This window comes from Salvelinus sp. IW2-2015, linkage group LG4q.1:29, assembly GCF_002910315.2.
Source record: "Salvelinus sp. IW2-2015 linkage group LG4q.1:29, ASM291031v2, whole genome shotgun sequence".
Taxonomy (NCBI): Eukaryota; Metazoa; Chordata; class Actinopteri; order Salmoniformes; family Salmonidae; genus Salvelinus; species Salvelinus sp. IW2-2015.
Window position 1 is genome coordinate 27546547 of NC_036842.1, and position 24346 is coordinate 27570892.

At 44.1% G+C, this 24346-nt stretch overlaps 1 protein-coding gene across 1 annotated transcript in view; it reads right to left on the minus strand.

Annotated features, from left to right (window-relative positions):
- The window catches only part of LOC111961765 (homer protein homolog 1), a 25733-nt gene extending 9079 nt beyond the window's left edge, over positions 1-16654 (minus strand). Inside the window, exons 1-2 of the mRNA XM_023984285.3 lie at positions 15401-16654; positions 2362-2518 (exon numbers count right to left, since the gene is read on the minus strand). Coding sequence (XP_023840053.1) covers positions 2362-2518; positions 15401-15405 — 162 coding nt within the window. The 5' untranslated portion in view covers positions 15406-16654. The remainder of the gene's footprint in view (positions 1-2361; positions 2519-15400) is intronic.
- Positions 16655-24346: the final 7692 nt, after the last annotated feature.

Sequence of the window (24346 nt, forward strand, 5' to 3'; positions counted from 1 at the left end):
ACACGTGGTCTGCCACTGCGAGGACGATCAGCTGTCCGTCCTGTCTCCCTGTAGCGCTGTCTTAGGGGTCTCACAGTACGGACATTGCAATTTATTGCCCTGGCCATATCTGCAGTCCTCATGCCTCCTTGCAGCATGCCTAAGGCACGTTCACGCAGATGAGCAGGGACCCTGGGCATCTTTCTTTTGGTGTTTATCAGAGTCAGTAGAAAGGCCTCTTTAGTGTCCTGCGTTTTCATAACTGTGACCTTAATTGCCTACTGTCTGGAAGCTGTTAGTGTCTTAATGACCGTTCCACAGGTGCATGTTAATTAATTGTTTATGGTTCATTGAACAAGCATGAGAAACAGTGTTTAAACCCTTTACAATGAAGATCTGTGAAGTTATTTAGATTTTTACTAATTATCTTTGAAAGACAGGGTCCTGAAAAAGGGACATTTCTTTTTTGATGAGTTTAGTTACTTCGGGCTGTGTGGATGTTGATGACGTGTATATGCTAGAGTGGCAGGCAGGCAGCACCTCAGCACAGCCCACCGTCTCTCTGCTATTTCCAGCTCAGCACAGTAGCAGTAACCCCACAGTTGAGGTCACCTATTCGCTAGCTTTACAGCACCAAGGGTCACATGCAAAGCAGTGTAGAGAGTGTGTGTGTGGAGAGCTTTACATAACATTGCGGTACTAAAATAGCTCCTCCCCTGCACCCCTCTGAAGACTAAAATAATTTGTTACGACAGAACAGGCCACAACGCCCCCATGCCACTACCAACCATGGGCTCTGCTGCTACCACTGGCCATGGAAACACACACACACACACACACACGTGGGAAATGTAGTGTGTGTGTGTGTGTGTGTGTGTGTGTGTGAGACTACAACTTTCTTCAATCTTTGGTTCTGTCTGTACGTGTCTGTAGGGACGGTCAAATGTGTAAAGTCTGCCTGTGGGAAAGAGAGGGAATACTGTACACAAGTACGGATGTGTGTTTCACGTGCTGTATGTAGTCTGTGTACATCAATCCATGATTGATTCTAACGGATCTATAGCGCGGCGTGCCCTGAGCCTGAGGGAGCCTTCCTGTTGCCACTTCTAATCCCCTTGCTGAGGGGGAACCATGCACTGTATACATTGCCTTCAGAAAGTATTCATACCCCTTGACTTCTTGCACATTTTGGTGTGTTACAGCCTGAATTCAAATTCTACACACAATACCCTATAATAACAAAGGGAAAACATGTTTTTAGAAAAATGTGCTAATATTTATTGGAAATGAAATACAGAAATCTAATTTGCATAAGTATTCACACCCCTGAGTCAATACTTTGTAGAAGCACCTTTGGCAGCGATTACAGCTGTGAGTCTTTCTGGGTAAGTCTCTTAAGAGCTTTCCACACCTGGATTGTGCAACATTTGCCCATTATTATTTTCAAAATTCTTCAAGCTCTGTCACATTGGTTGGTGATCATTGCTAGACAACCATTTTCAGGTCTTGCCAGATTTTCAAGTAGATTTCATTCAAAACTGTAACTCGGCCACTCAGGAACATTACCTGTCTTCTTGGTAAGCAACTCCAGTGTAGATTTAGGGCAGCAGGTACCCAAGCGGTTAAGAGCATTGGGCCAGTAACTGAAAGGTTGTTGGAACAAATACTTGAGCCAACTAGGAGAAAAAAAATCTGTTGATGTGCCCTTGAGCAAGGCACTTAACCATAATTGCTCCTGTAAGTCGCTCTGAATAAGAACGTCCGCTAAATTATTATAATGTTTCGGTGAAATCCTTGAGGGGTTTCCTTCCTCTCTGGCAACTGAGTTAGGAAGGACGCCTGTATCTTTGTAGTGACTGGGTATATTGATACACCATCCAAAGCGTAATTAATAACTTCCCCAAGCTCAAAGGGATATTCAATGTCTGCTTTTTTTTACCCATCTACCAATAGGTGCCCTTCTTTGCTATGCATTGGAAAACCTCCCTGGTCTTTGTGGTCGAGTCTGTGTTTGAAATTCACTTCTCAACTGAGGGACCTTACAGATAATTGTATGTGTGGGGTACAAGGACGAGGTAGTCATTCAAAAATTATGTAAAACACTATTATTGCACTCAGAGTCCATGCTTATTGACTTGTTAAGCCACATTTTACTCCTGAACTTTAGGCTTGCCATAACAAAAGGGGTTGAATACTTATTGACTCACTAAATTTCAGCTATTCATTAAATTGGTAAACATTTTGAAAAACATATTTCCACTTTAGCATTATTTAAATGTGGGAAAAGTCAAGGGGTGTGAATACTTTCTGAAGACACTGTATATCTTCCCTCTCCTTTTACACAACTTTGCTGCACACACACGCACACCAAAACACACACACCTTAGAGCCGTCCAGACTGATGATGCGGTAGACGTTGCGCGTGCTGTCGTAGAAGTAGGAGACTGTGACGGCGTGTTTACTGGTGGGAACCCAGTTCTTCTTGGTGGTGGGGTCGATCTGGAAGACATGGGCCCTCGTACTGAAGATAGGCTGCTCTCTGTAGGGGAAACAGGGGGGGGGGTCAGTATATACATAGGAATTAAACTCACCACCCAGTTGTTGGTTCGTACAGCTGCGCCATGGGAAACAAAAGTACTGGGAGTGTGTGAGGACTGAGGTAGGAGTGTGGAGTGTGTGTGGTAGGTGACACACACAGCCTCCCAGAGATCGCTACACACATCCATTCTTCACAGTCACCTGCAGCACACTGCACTGGCCATGACTGAGAGGGGGAAAACACACACACACACACACACACACACACACACACACACACACACACACACACACACACACACACACACACACACACACACACACACACACACACACACACACTTCAGTTCCAGTATTTGTGTGTGGTATCTTCAATCCAGATGGAGCCCATTAACATTAACAAGGAGTTTTAATACCAGCACTAGAAAGACAAACATTACTTAGCCACAGACAGAAATCACTTACTAGAAATGAATGGATGTAACATTGAAGTTAATCAAATTGACTGGCTGGGTACATTAAGGTACTAAAACAGGAGCAACAGGGATAAACGATTTTCCACTAGACCATTAATTAATTACAGTTAACGTGCCTTTGCTAAGACAATAGAGAGGAGGTTCATTAAAGATGATGCATCCACAGCACAGGGCCACGTTTAAAAACTGTTACGGCTGCCTGATAAATATAATCAAATATTAAAGTATGGGCTCCCGAGTGGCGCAGTGGTCTAAGGCTCTGCATCTCAGTACTAGAAGTGTCACTACAGACACCTTGATTCCAATCCAGGCTGTATCACAACCGGCCGTGATTGGGAGTCCCATAGGTCGGCGCACAATTGCCCCAGAGTCGTCCGGGTTTGGCCGGGGTAGGCCGTCATTGTAAATAAGAATTTGTTCTTAACTGACTTGTCTAGTTAAATAAAGGAAGTGGTTCTTCAACATAATGTTCTTTGACAATGTATAGGTTGGTAGCATTAAAGCTACGACCTATACTGTGCTACTTGGGAGATAAGAGGAGAGTAGTGATATTAGCCTGACGACTCACTACATTTTTGTAATTCTTCGGCTGCTCTGTCGTTCGCTACATACTTTAGTCTGAGACTGCCATTACTGAAGTGGTTTCTGGTGACGAGTGGTGTTGTACAAAACAAAGTCATCAGTGACTGGCTCTGGCCCAACCTATCGGTTTCTGGACCAATCAGACGGCCCCGAAAGTGCGGAGAAGAAACTAACGTCTGTGAGTGTGGCGTAGCGTTTGGCCGCAGCAAGGAGTCTGGGTAGCCAGGCAATATAGGATTGAAAAAAATTAAATGGGATAAAAGAATGAAAGGAACTGATGGAATAAGGGCTGGAGGAGAGGATGGGAGAGAGAAAGAGCATGTGTGTTAGGGTGAGAGAGAATTAGCTGGAGAGAAGTGGGTCTAACTTCAACCGCCCTGCCTGTGAGTGAGTGTGAGTTTTGAAAGCAGCCGTAGGAAGGGCATATATGCAAATTTTCTGCCACAGAGCTGAACAATGAGAGCCCCCCCCACACACACACATCACTCCTCCCATTATATCACGCACAGGAGTCAGGGGGAAATAGGAACAATAAGGCTTGAAAGCTGCACACTGATTCTGCTAAAGTTAAAAGGGAAGTGGAGCTAAGCTTTTACACAGAAAGTACACAATCCAGAATACAGTTCATTAACGTACTGTATGTGATCGACTGGGTTAATCTCCTATGACAGCGTTAGCACGCTGAGCTAAAGCCTAGGCATTAGGCCTGGGTGCTAATGCAAGTCCTCAGGACTCAGGCAAGGTTACTAATCACACAAGCATGGTTTACCAAACCAACTCTGTTACATCTCTCCCAAGAAAATGTGTGAATGTGGTTATACCAACAGTCCAGCAGAGGGCAGATCTCCATGAGAGTCAGGCTGCAGTAGCAGTGCTGTGCTGTAACAGATGAGCCAAAGGTGACCTGGTAGTACCTGGGCTGGGCCCACATACACAGATCAGACAACTGTCCTGGCCCTGTGGCCCTGGCCAGCTTCCAAACATAATATAACTATGGAGGAAAGCAGCGCTCAGGTAAGGTCTTGGATTAAAGGCATACATAGTACAGCAAGCTAATAGCATAGCCAGCGGCATATCTATGGCTGGGACTGACTGGGCTAGAAGCCTCTTCACATCATCAACAGCAAGCGGTGGGTAGAAGTCTTCCTGTCGGCAATTTGCTAAATGTCTCATACTTCCTCAAAATCAAAATCCATATATCCTAAATAAGTGTAGGCTTAATATATCGAGTGTGATGGAAAGAGAAAGAAAGAGGAACACAGCACACAGAGAGAGAGAGGAGTGATAATTTACCCGTGAGCAACAGTGCCTCAGATAATGTGACTACACTCTTTGAGACCCCTGTATAAAACTAGGGGGGAAAAGCTCTGGACATGAACGAGCACATTGTTCTCATAACTGGTTCTGTTAGGAGATGTAGAGCGCTTACTTTGCTTTTTATGAATCACATTTTATTATGACAGCAATTTGCCCCTCAATCACAAGCCATTTGAATATATTCTCCCTGATAGACAGCAGGGAGGAGCAGGAGCCCATTCAGAAAGCATGGATTTGTACAATTGTCCACAGCTACACACACATTTCTATGTAAAAGGGCACGTAAGCACCAACATGTAAAGTTCAAAGGAGCGTGCCAAATAAAAAGCTAATAATGTATAATTTATTTATTAAGGCATATATACATTTTTCAACCATGTTCCATCTAAACACTTTGGAATATGCCAAGGCTTTGATTTCTGGTCAAACAAATGGAAAAGGGGTCTTAGAAAACGTTGCCCAGAAAGTCTTAAAAAAAGGTTTTATAAATACATCAAAACACAACAACGTTGAAGGAAAGACCCCTCCAGAGTTGGGGTCAACCCCATTTCAATTCCAGTCAGTTCAGGAAATACAATGAAATTCCAACCCAGTTGATCTTGTAATGCTTTTCTATTAATTTTTTTTCTCTTTCTAAACCGACTGAAATTGAAATGGAATTGACCCCAACTCTGCTGCCAACTAATACTAACACTACTTAGTTTCGGAGAAATGACTTGCCTTCTGTAAGTTTAAGAAACATTGCCTTGTAATTACATTACCAAAAACCAACATATCTTAAAGATATTTTCACATTTCGCTCCCTCATATGAGACCAGTGTGTAGAATAATACCCAAATATGCAAAGGAGGATATTGCATATGTATAGCTTTGTGTACCTATTTAGGACACATCCCCATGAAGAGAATGAGGTTCAAAGTCAATGTGTCATGTCATAGCTGACACCATTCTTTCTGCAGACATCATTGAATCTTAATTCGGAACAGATATTTAAGAGTTTTTGGAAAATGTGGACACATTGTATTTGTGGGTAGTTTTCCAAGTAAACACTAAGTAAATCACTAAACCAAAAACAAGACAGATGTGAACTGTAAAGAACCATAACAGTTTAGCATTAACTAAGTGGGCCCATAACTTTCTTGGGCAGGGCACATTTGGTTTTCAGGGTAATGGAAGACAGCCTCTGTCTTCCGCTTTTGGACGTTAACAAGACGACACTCCATCTTAAATCCTCGTCCACATGTACTGGATTGGTTGAACAGTGCAGAAGAAAACCTCCCAGGAGCAGGACCAGAATGTGGGCATCCTGCTCAGGGTTTAAAAAATAATTATAATAATTTACACCTGCTATGTTAAGTTACTGACAGGCTGCCAACCTACTATAACAGGAAAGCGCCAGGGCAGGGTCTGTGTGTCCTTATGGCATGATGTTATGTCCCAGCATGCTTTGGTTACCATCTTGGATGCCCGCTGATGACGATCCCAAAACACAAAGCAGAAACACTTCCTCTTCCTGGTGGAGTAACTGACATCCCTACATCCTCAGCTTAACTCAAACCCTTTACCAAATCTGCCAGTCTTAGGCTACTCAACACATTAGCCTTGACTCTCACGTCAAAGCTACGATTCTTCTTCTTGGAGACCCGCTGACATTAGACATAACTACATAGTGTCAGACAACAATTAGAGGGACTAGTGCAGGTTCACAAACCAGAGGTTGAAAACCACAAGAGGATGGACTTCAGACAGGTGGGCTGTGGTTTCCATCTCAACATCATTATCTTTTCCTTTATACTCCTCTGTAATGGAAACTGCCATTAAAAACATACTTGGCATTAAAAAACCCTGGTTGGACTGGGTTGACTGAACTAGGAGTGAGAGGGCCCCTGGGGTGCAGCTCTGGCCTGGCCAGAGTGAGCTCCCCTCCAGAACTCTCCCACAGATCTGCCTCACCGTCCAGCCAGTGGTCCCTCAAAGATAAACACTATTATAGCTGATTCTTCTGCCCTCAGCATTAAAAATCCCACAACAGCAGCCTCCAGTATGGCAGCCAAGCGTTGTGCCTTTAAACGGGTATCATTTCATGGAGATTCAGTCCCTAGATGTCTATCTGCCGGGCTCTGACAGGAATCCGCAAGGGAAAGCACAGCTAATTGCTCGGCGGTGGCTCAGAGCTGGTTTCATTTCATTCTTACTACTGTGATTCTTCTTCAGTCCCTCCCGGTCTTAACCAGTTAATTAAGTTAGCATAGTGGTGGGTCTGGGGCCTTGCTAGCTATTATTTAACACATACACTGAGGGTAAAAAACACCTGCTCTTTCCATGACACACTGACCAGGTGAAAGGTATGATCCTTTATTGACGTCACTTATTAAATCCACTTCAATCAGTGTAGATGAAGGGGAAGAGACAGGTTAAAGAAGGATTTTTAAGCCTTGAGACAATTGAGACATGGATTGTGTAGGAGTGACATTCAGAGGGTGAATGGGCAAGACAAAAGATTTAAGTGCCTTTGAACAGGGTACTGGTAGTACGTGCCAGGTGTGCCGACCCTCCCACTCTGTCTGCCGTATTCTTTCTCTTTGCTCGTTTTCCTTATTAGGATGTCGGTGGGTGGAGCTGGGAGGGTCGTCAGCGACATGGGACACACCTGGGCCCGGGTGTGTCCCGGGATAAATACACATCTTCCCCATTCATTGAAGAGACTCTCTCCATGCAGACACTGTTGGATTTTGGTATTGGCATTTTTGTTTGGGCACCTTTCAACAACCCTCATTATCACATCTATGCATGCAACCACATGCAACCACTCACTTACATTACTGACTACATAAACCATTGTAGGTTGAGGGGGGGGGGGGGGGGGGGGGGGGGGGGGGGGGGGGGGGGGGGGGGGGGGGGGGGGGGGGGGGGGCTGTAATGTAGAGTCAATGCAAATAGATATGTGCTATACAGTACACTACTAACTAGGGATGCACGATATATCGGTAAGCATATCGGAATCGGACGATACTAGCTAAAAAGGCCAACATCGGCATCAGCCCGATGTCTAGTTTAACACTGATGTGCAAAGCCGATGTCAAAGCTGACGTGCATACCTATATAACATAGGTAGAGTAAGTAGTGACGCCATGACAAATATAGCACTACACAGAACAAAAGCAGAAAAAACACTAAGTGCCCCATTCCAACAACTAAACAAGTTCAAGTTGAGTAAGACATTTTCAGCGAGACAACTCAAAGGCGAAATCCACGCCAAGATAATGGAATTCATTGCCCTTGACAATCAAAGGTCCTCTGTCGTGGATGATGTTGGCTTTCACCCGGCACACACTACCAAGTAGGCACTATTTTTCAGTGTTGCCCTACCGGAGATACAGTTTGTTGAAAAGCACATCTATGAGCTACTTTCTATGGGCGTCACTACTATTAGCTTCACGACTGACATTTGGACCAGCGATGTCAGCCCCATGAGCATGCTGAGTCTAACAGCATTGTGGGTGGACAAAAATGTTGTACTGAGGAAAGCCGTATTGCATGCTGAAGAATGTGCTGGTTCTCATACCGCTGCTGCCACTTCAATGGCATTTGAGAACATGTTTGAAACATGAACACAATCCTAGCTCCATTCGAAAAATGACTGGAGAAATAAGCAAATCAACTGTCTGCAGCAGACGTGATACGTTTTGTCATGGCATTGAAACGCCTGCTCAACAAAACTACCGACACAGACCGTGGGGATAAAACTTGCAAAAGTACTCACGGCTGTGAACAAGCGATTTGGCGGCATTCTCTCTGAGCCTCTTTACGGTGTCGCCAGCATGCTCAATGCTAGGTACAAGGACCGCTACTTTGATGCAGACAAGAAACAGGGTTTACGTGAAATGTTACATACACAGCTGGACAAGATGGAAACGGACACAGTGACAATGCGCACCGAGGAAGAGAGGCCACGGACAGACAGAGCTGAAATTTCACTGCTTGACATGTATGATGAAATCCTGGTTGAGACTGAACAAAGAAACAGCACAGCAAGTAAGTGAAAGAAATAAGATTTGATTGTGTTGTACTGGTAATGGGGATATACGTAAATGCCAAAAAAATAACTTTTTGGTCAGTGTGTGTGTTTCTAACTATTTAACTGTACTAGAATTCTTAAAAAGGCAGATATAATTTTAAATATAGTTTTAGGTATCTTGTTTTTTGGCAAGGAAAATATTGGATACCGGTATCGGCCAAAAATGCAATATCGGTGCATCCTTACTAAACTCTGCAAAAAAAGAAATGTCCTCTCACTGTCAACTGCGTTTATTTTCAGCAAACTTAACATGTGTAAATATTTGTATGAACATAACAAGACTCAGCAACTGAGATATAAACTGAACAAGTTCCACAGACATGTGACTAACAGAACTGGAATAATGTGTCCCTGAACAAAGGGGGGGGGTCAAAATCAAAAGTAACAGTCAGTATATGGTGTGACCACCAGCTGCATTAGTACTACAGTGCATCTCCTCCTCATGGACTGCACCAGATTTGCCAGTTCTTGCTGTGAGATGTTACCTCACTCTTCCACCAAGGCACCTGCAAGTTCCCAGACATTTCTGGGGGGGTATGGCCCTAGTCCTCTGATTCAACAGGTCCCAGACGTGCTCAATGGGATTGAGATACGGGCTTGTCGCTGGCCATGGCAGAACACTGACATTCCTGTGTTGCAGGAAATCATGCACAGAACGAGCAGTATGGCTGGTGGCATTGTCCTGTTGGAGGGTCATGTCAGGATGAGCCTGCAGGAAAGGTACCACATGAGGGAGGAGGATGTCTTCCCTGTAACGCACAGCATTGAGATTGCCTGCAATGACAACAAGCTCAGTCTGATGATGCTGTGACACAACGCCCCAGACCATGACGGACCCTCCACCTCCAAATCGATCCCTCTTCAGAGTACAGACCTCGGTGTAACGCTCATTCCTTCGACGATAAACGCGAATCCGACCATCACCCCTGGTGAGACAAAACCGTGACTCATCAGTGAAGAGCACTTTTTACCAGTCCTGACTGGTCCAGTGACGGTGTATTTGGGCCTATAGGTGACGTTGTTGCCGGTGATGTCTGGTGAGGAACTGCCTTACAACAGGTCTACAAGCTCTCAGTCCAGCCTCTCTCAGCCTATTGCGGACAGTCTGAGCACTGATGGAGGGATTGTGCGTTCCTGGTGTAACTCAGGCAGTTGTTGCCATCCTATACTTGTCCCCCAGGTGTGATGTTCGGATGTACCGATCCTGTGCAGGTGTTGTTACACGTGGTCTGCCACTGCGAGGACGATCAGCTGTCCGTCCTGTCTCCCTGTAGCTCTGTCTTAGGCGTCTCACAGTACAGACATTGCAATTTATTGCCCTGGCCACATCTGCAGTCCTCATGCCTCCTTGCAGCAGGCCTAAGGCACATTCACGCAGATGAATAGGGACCCTGGGCATCTTTCTTTTGGTGTTTATCAGAGTCAGTAGAAAGGCCTCTTTAGTGTCCTGCATTTTCATTACTGTGACCTTAATTGCCTACCGTCTGTAAGCTGTTAGTGTCTTAATGCACCTGTGGAACGGTCATGTTCATTAATTGTTTGTGGTTCATTGAACAAGCATGAGAAACAGTGTTTAAATCCTTTGCAATGAATATCTGAAGTTATTTGGATTTCCTGAAAAAGGGATGTTTCTTTTTTTTGCTGAGTTTACAAACCCATGTCCTTCCTTGTAGTTTTCCATTACCATGTATCTCGCTATTCCTAATTTCACCTCACTGAACACTCTCCAAGTCCACTGCTTGTTGTGTTGAAATGAGGGTTTGTTTGTTTAGGGAGTCTCTCCCTGTAACATGACACATCTGCAATAACATGACAGTTCTGCAATCTATCAATCTGATTTTCATTCAGACTAATATTACTGGCATCAAATGCCATTACACCCACTTCCTCCTGAAGCAACATTTGCTTAATTAAAGCAAAGTTTCTCTGTTATCAGTACATCAGTGGCCAGGTGTGTGTGTGTTTGTTTGTTAGCCTCTAATCCCTCCCACAATGGACAGTTGTGTGGCATGCGGGACTCAATGACAAGTGCTATGCCAGAGGAATCCGATCGCAGATGTTATCAAATCAGCAGTTCTCCACTTACCACCACACATACACACAGAGATTGCTGTTTGCATAGAGGTTGTCAAAGGCAGGTACTGTCTGTGGCCAAAGGGGAAAGCACCCTGGTGCAGTCTCCAATTACGACCCTTTATCGGCGTGTGGTCAGTAAACACTCATGTTCAAGTAACCTCTCTGTCCAGGACAGTGCACCTCCTCTGATTCCCAGACTAGAGAGCATATTGAGAAGCCTTCAAGAGGAGCCAACCTGTGCTTAGGTCCTTTTCATCCTCATCTGACCTGTCTGTCAGTCTGTCTGGGATCCCTTTCACAGTCAGTCTTCATAGAGATGAAGGCTAAGAACCAAGTTGTTTTCAAAAAGGTTTTACTATAATGTTTCAACGATTACTATATAATATCATTGTGGTTCCTCAGATGTTGTTAAAACACTTCTCCAGGCATTGTGAGATCTGATCATCTGCACTAGGCAGTGTGACTGTGTAAAAGACAGGTTGGAACGCCACCACTCACAAAATAAAAAAAACTGCTTGCCTGCATTACAAACTTAGCTGCTGCCTGGTTGCCAAGGCAACACCCATGTGACTCAGGGCCGGTCAGGATCTGTGAGCATCCTCTAACCCCCTCTCTCCCTCCCACAGGCTCTCTAAGCCAATCACAAGGCAGCATGTCCCATACGGGTTAAACCTACTCACAGAGGGAGTGTGTGGTCTTTGCTTGGCGCTGCCTGAGGTTTAAAATACCCATATGCTAGGCTAAGGCCTGGTCTGTGGATACATACAGGCTGGGAGTATTGGTGCAAACTCTGGCTTAAAATACCCATATGCTAGGGCCTGGTTTGTGTTCTGGTGACACACATATGGAGGGTGGTTTGAGTGGACTCTTCTTCTCTCTCTCTCTCTCTCTCTCTCTCTCTCTCTCTCTCTCTCTCTCTTCTCTCCTCTCTCTCCTCTCTCTCTCTCTCTCTCTCTCTCTCTCTCTCTCTCTCTCTCTCTCTCTCTCTCTCTCTCTCTCTCTCTCTCTCTCTCTCTCTCTCTCTCTCTCTCTCTCTCTCTCTCTCTCTCTCTCTCTCTCTCTCTCTCTCTCTCCTCTCTCTCTCTCTCTCTCTCTCTCTCTTCTCTCTCTCTCTCTCTCTCTCTCTCTCTCTCTCTCTCTCTCTCTCTCTCTCTCTCTCTCTCTCTCTATATTAGCATTAATGACAAGGCCACTGTTGCTAAAGTAAAGTGAGATAATGACACCAACCACCATAAAAAAATGGAATAGTAGTAATGTGATTAGAGAAAGGAGAAATCTCTCGCCCACCCTCTCACACACACTACCCCACTTCTCCCTCTCTCTTCTGGCTCTCTGGATCTCACTGGGCTGGCTATCGCCCACTCTCTCTACCTCTCCATATGCCCTTCTTTATTTATCTTTCCCTCACTCTCTATCTCTCCCCACGCCCTCAGTCTTGCTAACTCTCTGGCTCCATCTCTCTCAGGTTGGGGGTTCTACTGGGTCCATCCACTCAGACTAGAGAGTAGGATATCTAACCTCCCTCTACCTCTGGGGACACTGCCATGGGTAGAAGTCAGGAGGGATCTGCTAGGAGGTTCTTCTTAATACATTCACACTGCAATCTTTTTGTGTTTCCTCAATGAAACTGTACTTTGTTTTAAAAGTGGGGCAATTCCACAGAAAATCATACAGAAATCAAAGCCTTTTATGTATCCCTACATTTTGGAACTTCACATGTTGGTGCTCACTGCTCATGGGACCTTTTATGATGGAAATGCCCAGTGCATATACTCCCATTCTGCATTCTCAGCTTCTGACTGGCATTAGCCATGAGTAAGACTGAAACAGGGCAGGGCTACTGTGGCTCTGGTAAGTCAGAGTCTGGTTGTGATGTCTGGGTTTTGAGTAAGGACACAGCAGTGATGCTTCCAAAACAAAGTGCTCCTGACTTTGACCATCCACTTAGTCTCACAGTAACTGCCTTGTCCAACACTGGCACCTCGTATGATTGTGAAGATCATACCTACTCAGTCTGAGGACAGGGAGGGAAGTTTTAAAGGTTGGCGCAGGACAGGCAGTCCTTAAAGGAGCAATCTGCAGTAGCTACATCCATTTTTGGACTTGTGAATTAATGATATGTACCCATTGGTTCTTGAAGAATATAACTTATAAATATCTCATGAGCTTAGTTCAGCTGTCACTCCATCAGAACCCAAAATATTAGCCTGTTTTACTCCCAATATTTGAAAACAAAGTAAATGTACCGTAACCAAACACTATATAGCCTCAAAACGTGGTTAAAACTATCATTTTTATATCCTAGATGATCAGTCTTTTCATCCATAGTGCTGTTCATGAATTTGAGAGTGGTTACATTTCTCCAGCCCCATCCCTCAGCTTTTTACTGAAACGGGCGGGGCTGACGCTTTATTGTTTTAACTGCTGATTGCTCCTTTAAAAACTGACGTGTTTCAGCGCAAACGCACCACATAGGCTAGTCAAGGTTTTGGTTAAAGTTGTTGAACCAGATAAGGGCAGGGGAGACAATGAGTTGGTTCAGTTGATGGGAGATTAATCATAATTTGAGAAATCATTTGTGCAACATTTAACCCTGAGAATAGTTTTAAAATTATGCCAAATAAAAAAAATCTAACACACTCTTGAAACGTCCCTATTTCAATCCATCTACACTAATGATTATTAGCCCAATATATCAGACTGTTTATGACACGTCCTGAGAGTACTGTAGGCTGCTGAGGTGCCAAGTTTCAGCCTGGTTTGCATTAATACATTATGCAGAACAGAATCCCTGCACTAAAACACTTTAACAGCCAACACTCTGAGAGGCTTCATTTAAGATAAGGGCACACTTTGAAGAAAGATGCATTCCTCTCATTTATTTGTCCGAGAAATCGAGTCCTAACTGGATCATAGACTAGGAATTTAAGGTTAGTGAGGTGCTGTATGGCTTAAAGCCACAGTTCACCCCTGAAATAAACTTTTTTCTAATTTAATCTAAGATGGTCTAAATTAGGTTTAGTCCATATTCAACAATACAGTGAGTTTGTTGTGTAGGTATAGGTGTAGGCCTATGCATCAGGTGAGACCCATCGGCTGGGGTTAGGGCTTGATTAGTCCCGACGTTCCTATGCTGTCCTTTAGACAACATAGTCACGTTCATTTGTATTGACAAAAACCAATATGTCCCCCGTCTGTCGCAAATGTTGAATAAAATTCCATTTGAACTTACTCTACTGGTTGTCCTCTGATTTAGTCCTTTTGTGGCCAGAAATTTTAGACAAAACATCCACAGGGAAGTATAATTAAACCGACTTCAAAACGCGGGTCTCTGTGTGTGGCCATCACCATTTGCTTACTCACCACATGAAGAACGTGCACAAGACAGAAGTACATGCATGCAATGCAAGCATACTAACCGAAGTCTTGCAGGTGTTTACATTGTTTTGCGTATGTGCCAGGTGACTGCAGTACCAGCATTTGGGGAAATCGGTTTAATAATACTTTCCTGTAGATATGTTTTCTCAAATTCCGAACCACAAAACAACAAACTGCAGAGACTACAGGTAGAGGAAGTTTAAGACATATTATATTCAATTTTCTGGCTTTCCAAACAAATGTATGGCACTAATCTCAGACTGTAACCAGCGGTATCACAGTCGGATTGCCAGGCAAAGGCTTGAAAAGATAACAGGATCCTCTGGGATGGGGGTTCCATATTAAGGTGTTTAGTCTGAACTGTAAATAAACTTAATGACTTCTGGGTTCCATTCTGGTGTCAGTATTTCTTCAGAAAGTATGACAGGCATATTATGCCTCTGTATGATCTACGTCTCTGGTAGATATTATAGCGTTTGTTTAGGCACTGGAAGAAATCTTAAACAAACGTGTGAAATAATTGATACATGTTCATGTAGACAGTGCAACCCCATCACAAGGCCATCCCTCCAGTACTGCATGAGATTATAGTTTTCCAATGACACCACATACTAAACCACATACTAAATCTGACGAACTCTAATGTATTGAAATAAAACCGATAACATGCTTTACGTGGCCTATCTTAGAATAACGGAGGAATAGCCTATTCATCAGTGTTTGATAAATTGTCCAGTAGGCATTTGGAAGCTATAGCTCAGGCCATGGACTAATGGTGAGCCTGGCATAGTAATGCAAGCCAACTTCAGGTAAACCCATGTAGCCTGCCAGCATATTGCTCTCAACCTTCTACCCACACGTATCTATCTTGAAACAAACCAGGCTTACTAGGAATCATAACACCTCCCATGAACACCATTCTTGTCAGGGAAGATTATTACAGGATAAAAATGGCACTACATTGCGCGATACGTACCCCATTTTGCTTGGTCTGTTAATCGAAGGGAAGGGATTCAGGCCGTGGTCGCCGAGGGCTCCAACGCGGGAATGAACAAGCTGTGTTTTCCTCTCCAATAAGCGGTTCTTCACAACGCTGTTGACGGCTATGGCTTGACGGGGGACTCGAGATAGTCAGTGCGGTTCCCTTCACGCCGACATAGCTTGTTCGTCTGTTATACACTGTGGGTGTTGGTTGAAAGCTCACCCAAACAAACGTGTCGGTGCATGCATGAGGATCGAAAACATCGGTGTTGACGTTAGATAAATGATATGCACTTTTCAATCATGCTCAACGACGATAGCAGCTAAGCTAATGTTGGCTACCAAGGACCACATACATGATTGACAGAGACTGTTTTTAATTCCTATGTAGCGCGAACCTCATTTTACACTTATAAGGCAGGTAAATAGGGACCGCTTGCATTAATATTGGCAGAACACAATCTTCTCTTGGCTGCTAAAATAGGCTTAAAATATCCACTTGGTTCTAGACGGACTTAGGTATTACAGCACGGCGCTCCTCTCCGCTGCCTTGTATTTCGCTACTCTCCAAAGACACCGCCGCTTTCAATGTGACCAGCTGCCTGCACCGCATACAGTTATCCTCGGGCGAGAAAAATGCTGAACATTCATTCCTGCATGTCACTTTGTAAGGCCCGACTGTTCAAAATTGCACAATTTACTCGTTGCCTCTTTCCCTGGCGTCGTAAGTGCCATCAAAATCCCTCCAGCAGCTATTCTACTACAGCTTATCAAACGCATCATTGCATGGCACTAACATCATAAATACATCTGCAACAATAATAAACTCATTTTTAGCTACAGGGGAATATATGTTTTTTTGTCGAGTAGGCTTCATCTCCCATCTGTTTTCGCGGAAAGACTTGGTGCATTCTCATGGCTCCACCATCTCCTCTAGTACCAGATCAGACAAGCAGCTAGCATCTTCGATGCCGAGCGAATATGAAATGCTATGGTAAATTATGTTTAAATATGAACGATTGCCAGTTCGTTGATATTATTTATCAGAGATCTCAAATGTCAAATCACGTCCTCTTTTCGCTCCATCGAACGCCTCCCTTCTTCAGCCGTCTGTTTGTGTAGTCTCTGATTTCTCCTCTCATCCCATTCATCACATCTCTTGTCGCTTTCAAAACATCTGGGAACTCGGAAATCTCAGACTTCAGTGCGTTCAAGACATCTGGGAAGTCGAAAAAAATCGAGCTCCAACTGGGAAAAATCGTTTTCAACGGTCATCCAACTTAGAATTTTAAGTCGGTAACTCGGTTATCTTTCTAGAGCTGTGACTTTTCGACCTGAAGACCACTGACGTCATGATTTGACCCGTTTTTTCCGAGTTCCAAGTTGTCCTGAAAGCACCATCTCTACCCATCCTCAAGCATTAAATTGGCCTACGTCATCACGCCGTCCTCGCACCGAAGTCACCGTATCCTTCGAAATCTGACGTAATGCGCGATAAATATGTCCGTCACTTCCGGTTAGCAACTGTCAAATAGTGTAGCAACACCTACCAACCTGCAGTTTATTATGTAACCCATAATAAACCTGTAATAAACATGAAATGCAGTATTCCATTCAAGTCTTTTACTGTGGTATGTTTTGTGAAGATAGAGTGAATCGAATGAAAATGCTGACATGAGATTTTCAAAAGAGTCCACTAATTCAGCCCACTGCACAGATCTTTAATTCCTTAGAATTATACTGAACAAAAATATAAACGCAACATGTAAAGTCTTGGTCCTATGTTTCATGAGCTGAAATAAAAGATGGCTATATGCTATTTAGCAGACTATTTTATCCAAAGCGACTTAAATCTGTGTGGTCCCGGGAATTGAACCCATTATCCTTGAACTGCAAGAGACATGCTCTACCAGCTGAAATATAGAGATCCTATATGCACATGCCTGTTAATGAGCATTTCTCCTTTGCCAAGATAACCCATCCACCTGACAGGTGTGGCATATCAAGAAGCTGATTAAACAGCATAATCATTAGACAGGTGCACCTTGTGCTGGAGACAATTAAAGGTCACTCTAAAATGTGCAGTTTGTCACACTACACAATGCTACAGATGTGTCCCGTTTTGAGGGAGCGTGCAATTGGCATGCTGAATGCAGAGATGTCCACCAGAGCTGTTGCCAGATAATTAAATGTACATTTCTCTACTATAAGCTGCCTCCAACGTTGTTTTTGAGAATTTGGCAGTACGTCCAACCAGCCTCACAAGCGCAGACCACGTGTAACCACGCCAGCCCAGGACATCCACATCCGGCTTCTTCACCTGCAGGATCGTCTGAGACCAGCCACCTGGACATCTGGTGAAACTGAGGAGTATTTCTGTCTATAATGAAGCCCTTTAGTGAGGAAAAACTCATTCTGATTGGTTGGGCCTGGCTCCCCAGTGGGTGAGCGAATGCTGTGTGGCGCAGCGGTCTAAGGCACTGCATCTCAGTGCACAAGGCGTCACTGTAGTTCCTGGTTTGAATCCAGGCTGCATCACATCCGGATGTGATTGGGAGTCCCATAGGGCGGCGCACAATTGGCCCAGCGTGGGGTAGGCATTCATTGTAAATAAGAATTTGTTCTTAACTGACTTGCATGTCTTTTTTTTTTAACTCCCAGGCCACCCATGGCTGTGCCCCTGCTCAGTCATGTGAAATCCATAGATCAGGGCCTAATGCATTTATTTCTGTTGACTGATTTCCTTATATGAACTGTAACTCAGTAAAATACTTGAAATCGTTGCATGTTGCATTTATATTTTTGTTCAGTATAGTATTTCATAGAATTAGAACTTTATATTTATGATTCACCCAGAGGTCCACTTTATGGATAGCTGCTATATTACTACACTATTACTACTCTACTACTGTGCTTTTTTCTAATGGGAAACATTTATTTACCTTCTAGAAATTAAAAGCATACACAGAATGATAATGGATGTAGTGTACACATTGATTTGTTCAAGTTGCATTATTGTGCAACTGATGGTGGCCACCTTGTGGACATTGGATGACAGTGCCAAATGTGGCCGTTAATGGTGTCTACTGTTATCAAAATCATTTTCCGGCCCGCCAACTAGTTTTCTTTTAAACAAGACAACAGAGACATATTGGCCTTTAGTTTTGATCAGGGCCCATATGTTAATGGATTGTTCTATGCTTGAGATAGACATGTTATAAACTCAATGATGAGGGGGATACAATGTACACTATTTTGCAAGTAGGCGATTGCCATTCTCTCTTTGGCATCAAAGCAGATCCTTTTTACATGCACACTGCAGTATCAGATATGTTATCAGTGTTTTCAGATACTATCTACTTCAAAGGTATTCAACTCCTATCCTACGAAGTCCGGAGCCTGCTGGTTTTTTGTTCTACCTGATAATTACAGTAATTGCACCCACCTGGTGTTACATTTTTATTTAACCTTTATTTAACTAGGCAAGTCAGTTAAGAACACATTCTTATTTACAATGACGGCCTACCCCGGCCAAACCCTAACCCGGACACAGCGCTGGGCCAATTGTGCGCCGCCCTATGGGACTCCCAATGTGATACTAGCACTGAGATGCAGTGCCATACATTGCTGCGCCACTCGAGAGCCCGAATCAGTCCCTGATTGGAGGGGAACAATTAAAAAAATGCAGTGGAACTGGCTTCCAGGTCCAGAGTTGAGTTTGAAGGCTCTACAGTGCATTCGGAAAGTATTCAGACTCCTTGACTTTTTCCACAATTTGTTACGTTACAGCCTGAACAACAGTAAAAAGAGAGTGAAAATAACATTAGCGAGGCTATATACAGTAGCAATGCTATAACAGTAGGGAGGCTATATACAGGCACCGGTTAGTCGGGCTAATTGAGGCAATATGTAAGGGGTGCGTAACTGGTGGCAGGGAAGTCAGACGCAGGAGAGCAGAACTAGGTAATCGCCGGAGCAGTTTAATTCCAAAACCAACGGCATCAAGAAAATAACAACTTGGGTACAAAACCTGACGTGCACCAGTCAACATGTGCACAAGCACTTACAAACAAACAATACCACACAAAGACATTGTCACGTTCTGACCTTAGTTCCTTTTTTATGTCTTTGTGTTAGGTTGGTCAGGACGTGAGTTGGGGTGGGTAGTCTATGTTCTTTTTTCTATGTTGGTATATTTCTATGTGTTTGGCCTAGTATGGTTCTCAATCAGAGGCAGGTGTCGTTCGTTGTCTCTGATTGAGAATAATACTTAGGTAGCCTGTTTTCCCCATTTTGGTTGTGGGTGTTTAATTTCTGTTTAGTGTCTGTTCACCTGGCAGAACTGTTTCGTTTTCTCTTCATTGTTATTTTGTGTAGTGTTCAGTTTTTTCATTAAAATATGACGAACACTTACCACGCTGCATTTTGGTCCTCCTCTCCTTCCACCAACGAGAATCGTTACAGACATTGGTGGAACAGAGGGTTAAATACACAACACTTAATGAGGGAATGAAAACCAGGTGTGTGGAAAAACAAGACAAAACAAATGGAACATGATAAATGGATCGGCGATGGCTAGAAGACCGGTGACTTCGACCGCCGAACACCGCCCGAACAAGGAGAGGAACCGACTTCGGCAGAAGTCGTGACACATTATGTACATGTAGGTATAGTTAAAGTGACTATGCATAGATGATAAACAGAGAGTAGCAGCAGCGTAAAAGAGGGGTTGGGGCGGGACACAATACAAATAGTACGGGTAGCCATTTGATTACCTGTTCAGGAGTCTTATGGCTTGGGGGTAACAGCTGTTGAGAAGCCTTTTGGTCCTAGACTTGGCGCTACGGTACCGCTTGCCATGCGGTAGCAGAGAGAACAGTCTATGACTGGGGTGGTTGGGGTCTTTGACAATTTTTAGGGCCTTCTTCTCACACCGCCTGGTGTAGAGGTCCTGGATGGCAGGTAGCTTAGCCCCAGTGATGTACTGGCCCGCACGCACTACCCTCTGTAGTGCCTTGCGGTCGGAGGCCGAGCAGTTGCCATACCAGGCAGTGATGCAACCAGTCAGGATGCTCTCGATGTTGCAGCTGTAGAACCTTTTGAGGATCTGAGGACCCAGGCCAAACCTTTTTAGTTTCCTGATGGGGAATAGGCTTTGTCGTGCCCTCTTCATGACTGTCTTGGTGTGTTTGGACCATTCTAGTTTGTTGGTGATGTGGACACCAAGGAACTTGAAGCTCTCAACCTGCTGCACTACAGCCCCGTCGATGAGAATGGGGGTGTGCTCGGTCCTCCTTTTCCTGTAGTCCACAATCATCTCCTTTGTTTTGATTACGTTGAGGGATAGGTTGTTATTCTGGCACCACCCGGCCAGGTCTCTGACCTCCTCCCTATAGGTTGTCTCGTCGTTGTCGGTGATCAGGCCTACCACTGTTGTGTTGTCTGCAAACTTAATGATGGTGTTGGAGTCGGGCCTGGCCACGCAGTCGTGGGTGAATAGGGAGTACAGGAGGGAACTGAGTTTTTCCCATTCTTCTCTGCAAATGCTCTCAAGCTCTGTCAGGATGGATGGGGAGCGTCGCTGCACAGATATTTTCAGATCTCTCCAGAGATGTTCGATCGGGTTCAAGTCTGGGCTCTGGCTGGGCTACTCAAGGACATTCAGAGACTTGTCCTGAAGCCAGTCCTGCTCTGTCTTGGCTGTGCGCTTAGAGTCGTTGTCCTGTTGGAAGGATCTCTCTGTACTTTGCTCCGTTCATCTTTCCCTCGATCCTGACTAGTCTCTCAGTTCCTGCCGCTGAAAAACATCCCCACAGCATGATGCTGCCATGATCTGAGAGTCCTTTAGGTAACCTTTGGCAAACTCCAAGCGGGCTGTCATGTACCCTTTACTGAGGAGTGGCTTCTGTCTGGCCACTCTACCATAAAGGCCCGATTTTTGGAGTGCTGCAGAGATGGTTGTCCTTCTGGAAGGTTCTCCCATCTCCACAGAGGAACTCTGGAGCTCTGTCAGAGTGACCATCGGGTTCTTGGTCACCTCCCTGACCAAGGCTCTTCTCCCACGATTGTTCAGTTTGGCCAGACGGCCAGCTCTAGGAAGAGTCTTGGTGATTCCAAACTTCTTCCATTTAAGAATGATGGAGGCCACTGTGTTCTTGGGGACCTTCAATGGTGCAGAAATGTTTTGATACCCTTCCCTAGATCTGTGCCTCGACACAATCCTGTCTCGGAGCTCTACGGAAATTCCTTCGACCTCATGGCTTGGTTTTTGCTCTGACATGCACTGTCAACTGTGGGACTTTATATAGACAGGTGTGTGCCATTCCAAATCATGTCCAATCAATTGCATTTACCACAGGTGGACTCCAATCAAGTTGTAGAAACATCTCAAGGATGATCAATCGAAACAGGATGCACCTGAGCTAAATTTAGAGTCTCATAGCAAAGGGTCTGAAAACTTATGTAAATAAGGTATTTCTGATTTTTATTTTTTATAAATTAGCAAACATTTCTAAAAACCTCTTTTTGCTTTGTCATTATGGGGTATTTGTGTGTAGATTGATGAGGGGAAAAATGATTTTAATCAATTTTAGAATAGGGCTGTAACATAACAAAATGTGGAAAAAGGGAAGGGGTCTGAATACTTTCCGAATGTACTGTAGATCTTATATAATACATTATATAATACATCCAATATAATACAGGTGGTGTAACGGCTTTCGTCTTCCTCCTTGTCTGAGGAGGAGAAGTTAGAAGGATCGGAGGACCAATGTGCAGCGTGGTAATTGTTCATCTTGATTTAATAAAAGTGAACACTCAAAATAGAAAAAAAAAACAAATGTGAAAAAACGAAACAGTTCTGTCTGGTGCAGACACACGAAGACTGAAGACAACCACCCACAAAACCCAACACAAAACAGGCTACCTAAATATGGTTCCCAATCAGGGACAACGATTGACAGCTGCCTCTGATTGAGAACCATATCAGGCCAAACACAGAAATAGCAAAACATAGAAATACAAACATAGACTGCCCACCCCACCCCAACTCACGCCCTGACCATACTAAATAAAGACAAAACAAAGGAAATAAAGGTCAGAACGTGACAGGTGGAGTGTTGACGTGAGCTTTGAGGATAGCATGGCCATCCATTGACATAGTGTCAAAAACACAACTCAGGTCAGTAGCTGAAATCTTAAATGGTTGAATCTTTCAGTGTTAATGCTAATTATCAAACACTGTTATTACATTTTCCTGGGCTGTTCATGGCTTCACATAAATCAGATATTGGGGGTGGTATTTCACTGAAACATAAGATCCTCATGCCCTGTCCCTCACATCTGATTTACCACCCGACAAGAGAGGGAGCAGGGAACATTGATATACACTGATCTTCCTAATATTGAGTTGCCCTGCCCACTCCACCAGGACATGGACTCTATAAAGTGTTGAAAGCGATCCACAGGATTTTACAAGTTACATCAATAAGCGATCATAGCTTTCATCTAATCAGTCTATGTCCTGGAAAGGGCAGCTGTTCGTAGTGTTTTGTACACTCATTAAGTGTAGAATTAGCACACAGCCAAGGTTTGGATGGCAGGGACATCACTACCGTCAGCACAGTGGAGTCACAGAATCCCCACCCTTCTCTCCTTATCTTCTGCCACTCCTCTCCTCCCCTCCTTTCCTATCCTTCCTCCCATCCTCTCCCCTTGATTATTCCACTGTTCCAAAACATGTTGACATAGCATTATAGGGTTCTTCTGACTATATACATACCTCTTCTCCTCTCGTGTTTCCTCTCAGAAGAGTCAAAACTGATCAACTGTCACATGTCCAGAGAGTACTGTAGGACAGGCCAGAAGTGCCTGTCTGTTTTCATTCTCCAACACCACCACGCCTGCCTGATGTGTTCCGTAACCCTCACCCCAGTTGGTGAAACCCTCACAGAATACTTCACACTCCCATTCCCCACATTCCCTAAACTGGAGGCTCCTAGGCGACTGATAATATTACAACCATAATCCACAGGGGTCTTAAAAGGGTAGGATGAAGTTACCGGTAGACACTGAAGTTCAGTTTTGTGTTTCCTCCTCTAATTGTTAAAGGCCCAGTGCAGTCAAAATTCAGGAACTTCTAATCAGCCTGTTTGCATGAGCGGGAGTTTCGGCTTCCCTGGTGATATCACCAGGCGGTAAATTGGTTAATAGGCCAATAACAAAGAGAGTTCCAAAACTCTGCCAATAACAGCTAGTTTTAAGTTTTCTCCTCCCAACTCAGACCACTCCCAGACAGTCCTAGTAAAATTCTTGCTTAAGATTTTTTTTAATCATTTTTTTAAAGCTAATATTAAAAATATTACAATAAGGTACTTAATTGTTACCCAAATGATTTGATATAAAAACATCTGCGTTGGGAAAGGGAGATACCTAGTCATTTTTACAACTGAATGCATTCAACTGAAATGTGTCTTACGCTTTCAACCCAACCCCTCTGAATCAGAGAGGTGCAAGGGGATGCCTTTAATCAACATCCACGGCGCCCAGAGAACAGTGGGTTAACTGCCTTGCACAGGGGCAGAACCACAGATTTGTACCTTGTCAGCTCTGAGATTTGATCCAGCAACCTTTTAGTTACTGACCCAACACTCTAGCCACTAGGCTACCTGCCTTCACAGTTTGGATTTTAGGACAGTAATCTTTTCCTAGATCTGTTTGTACATTGTTAAGGGTTGTAGTAGGAGACTATACCTGAGAAAGAACCCCTGTCATGTGCTCCAACAGCAACCCCCACCCCTCTCCTTGAGTCTCATATTCCCTGTCCAGTATCTGTTTCACATTGCGAATGGAAGGACATTAGCAGATGACACTTTGACATTCAAGACTCACCAAGACCTGAGAGAGACCCTGTAGGCAGAAAGATGATCCTAATTTAATGTGA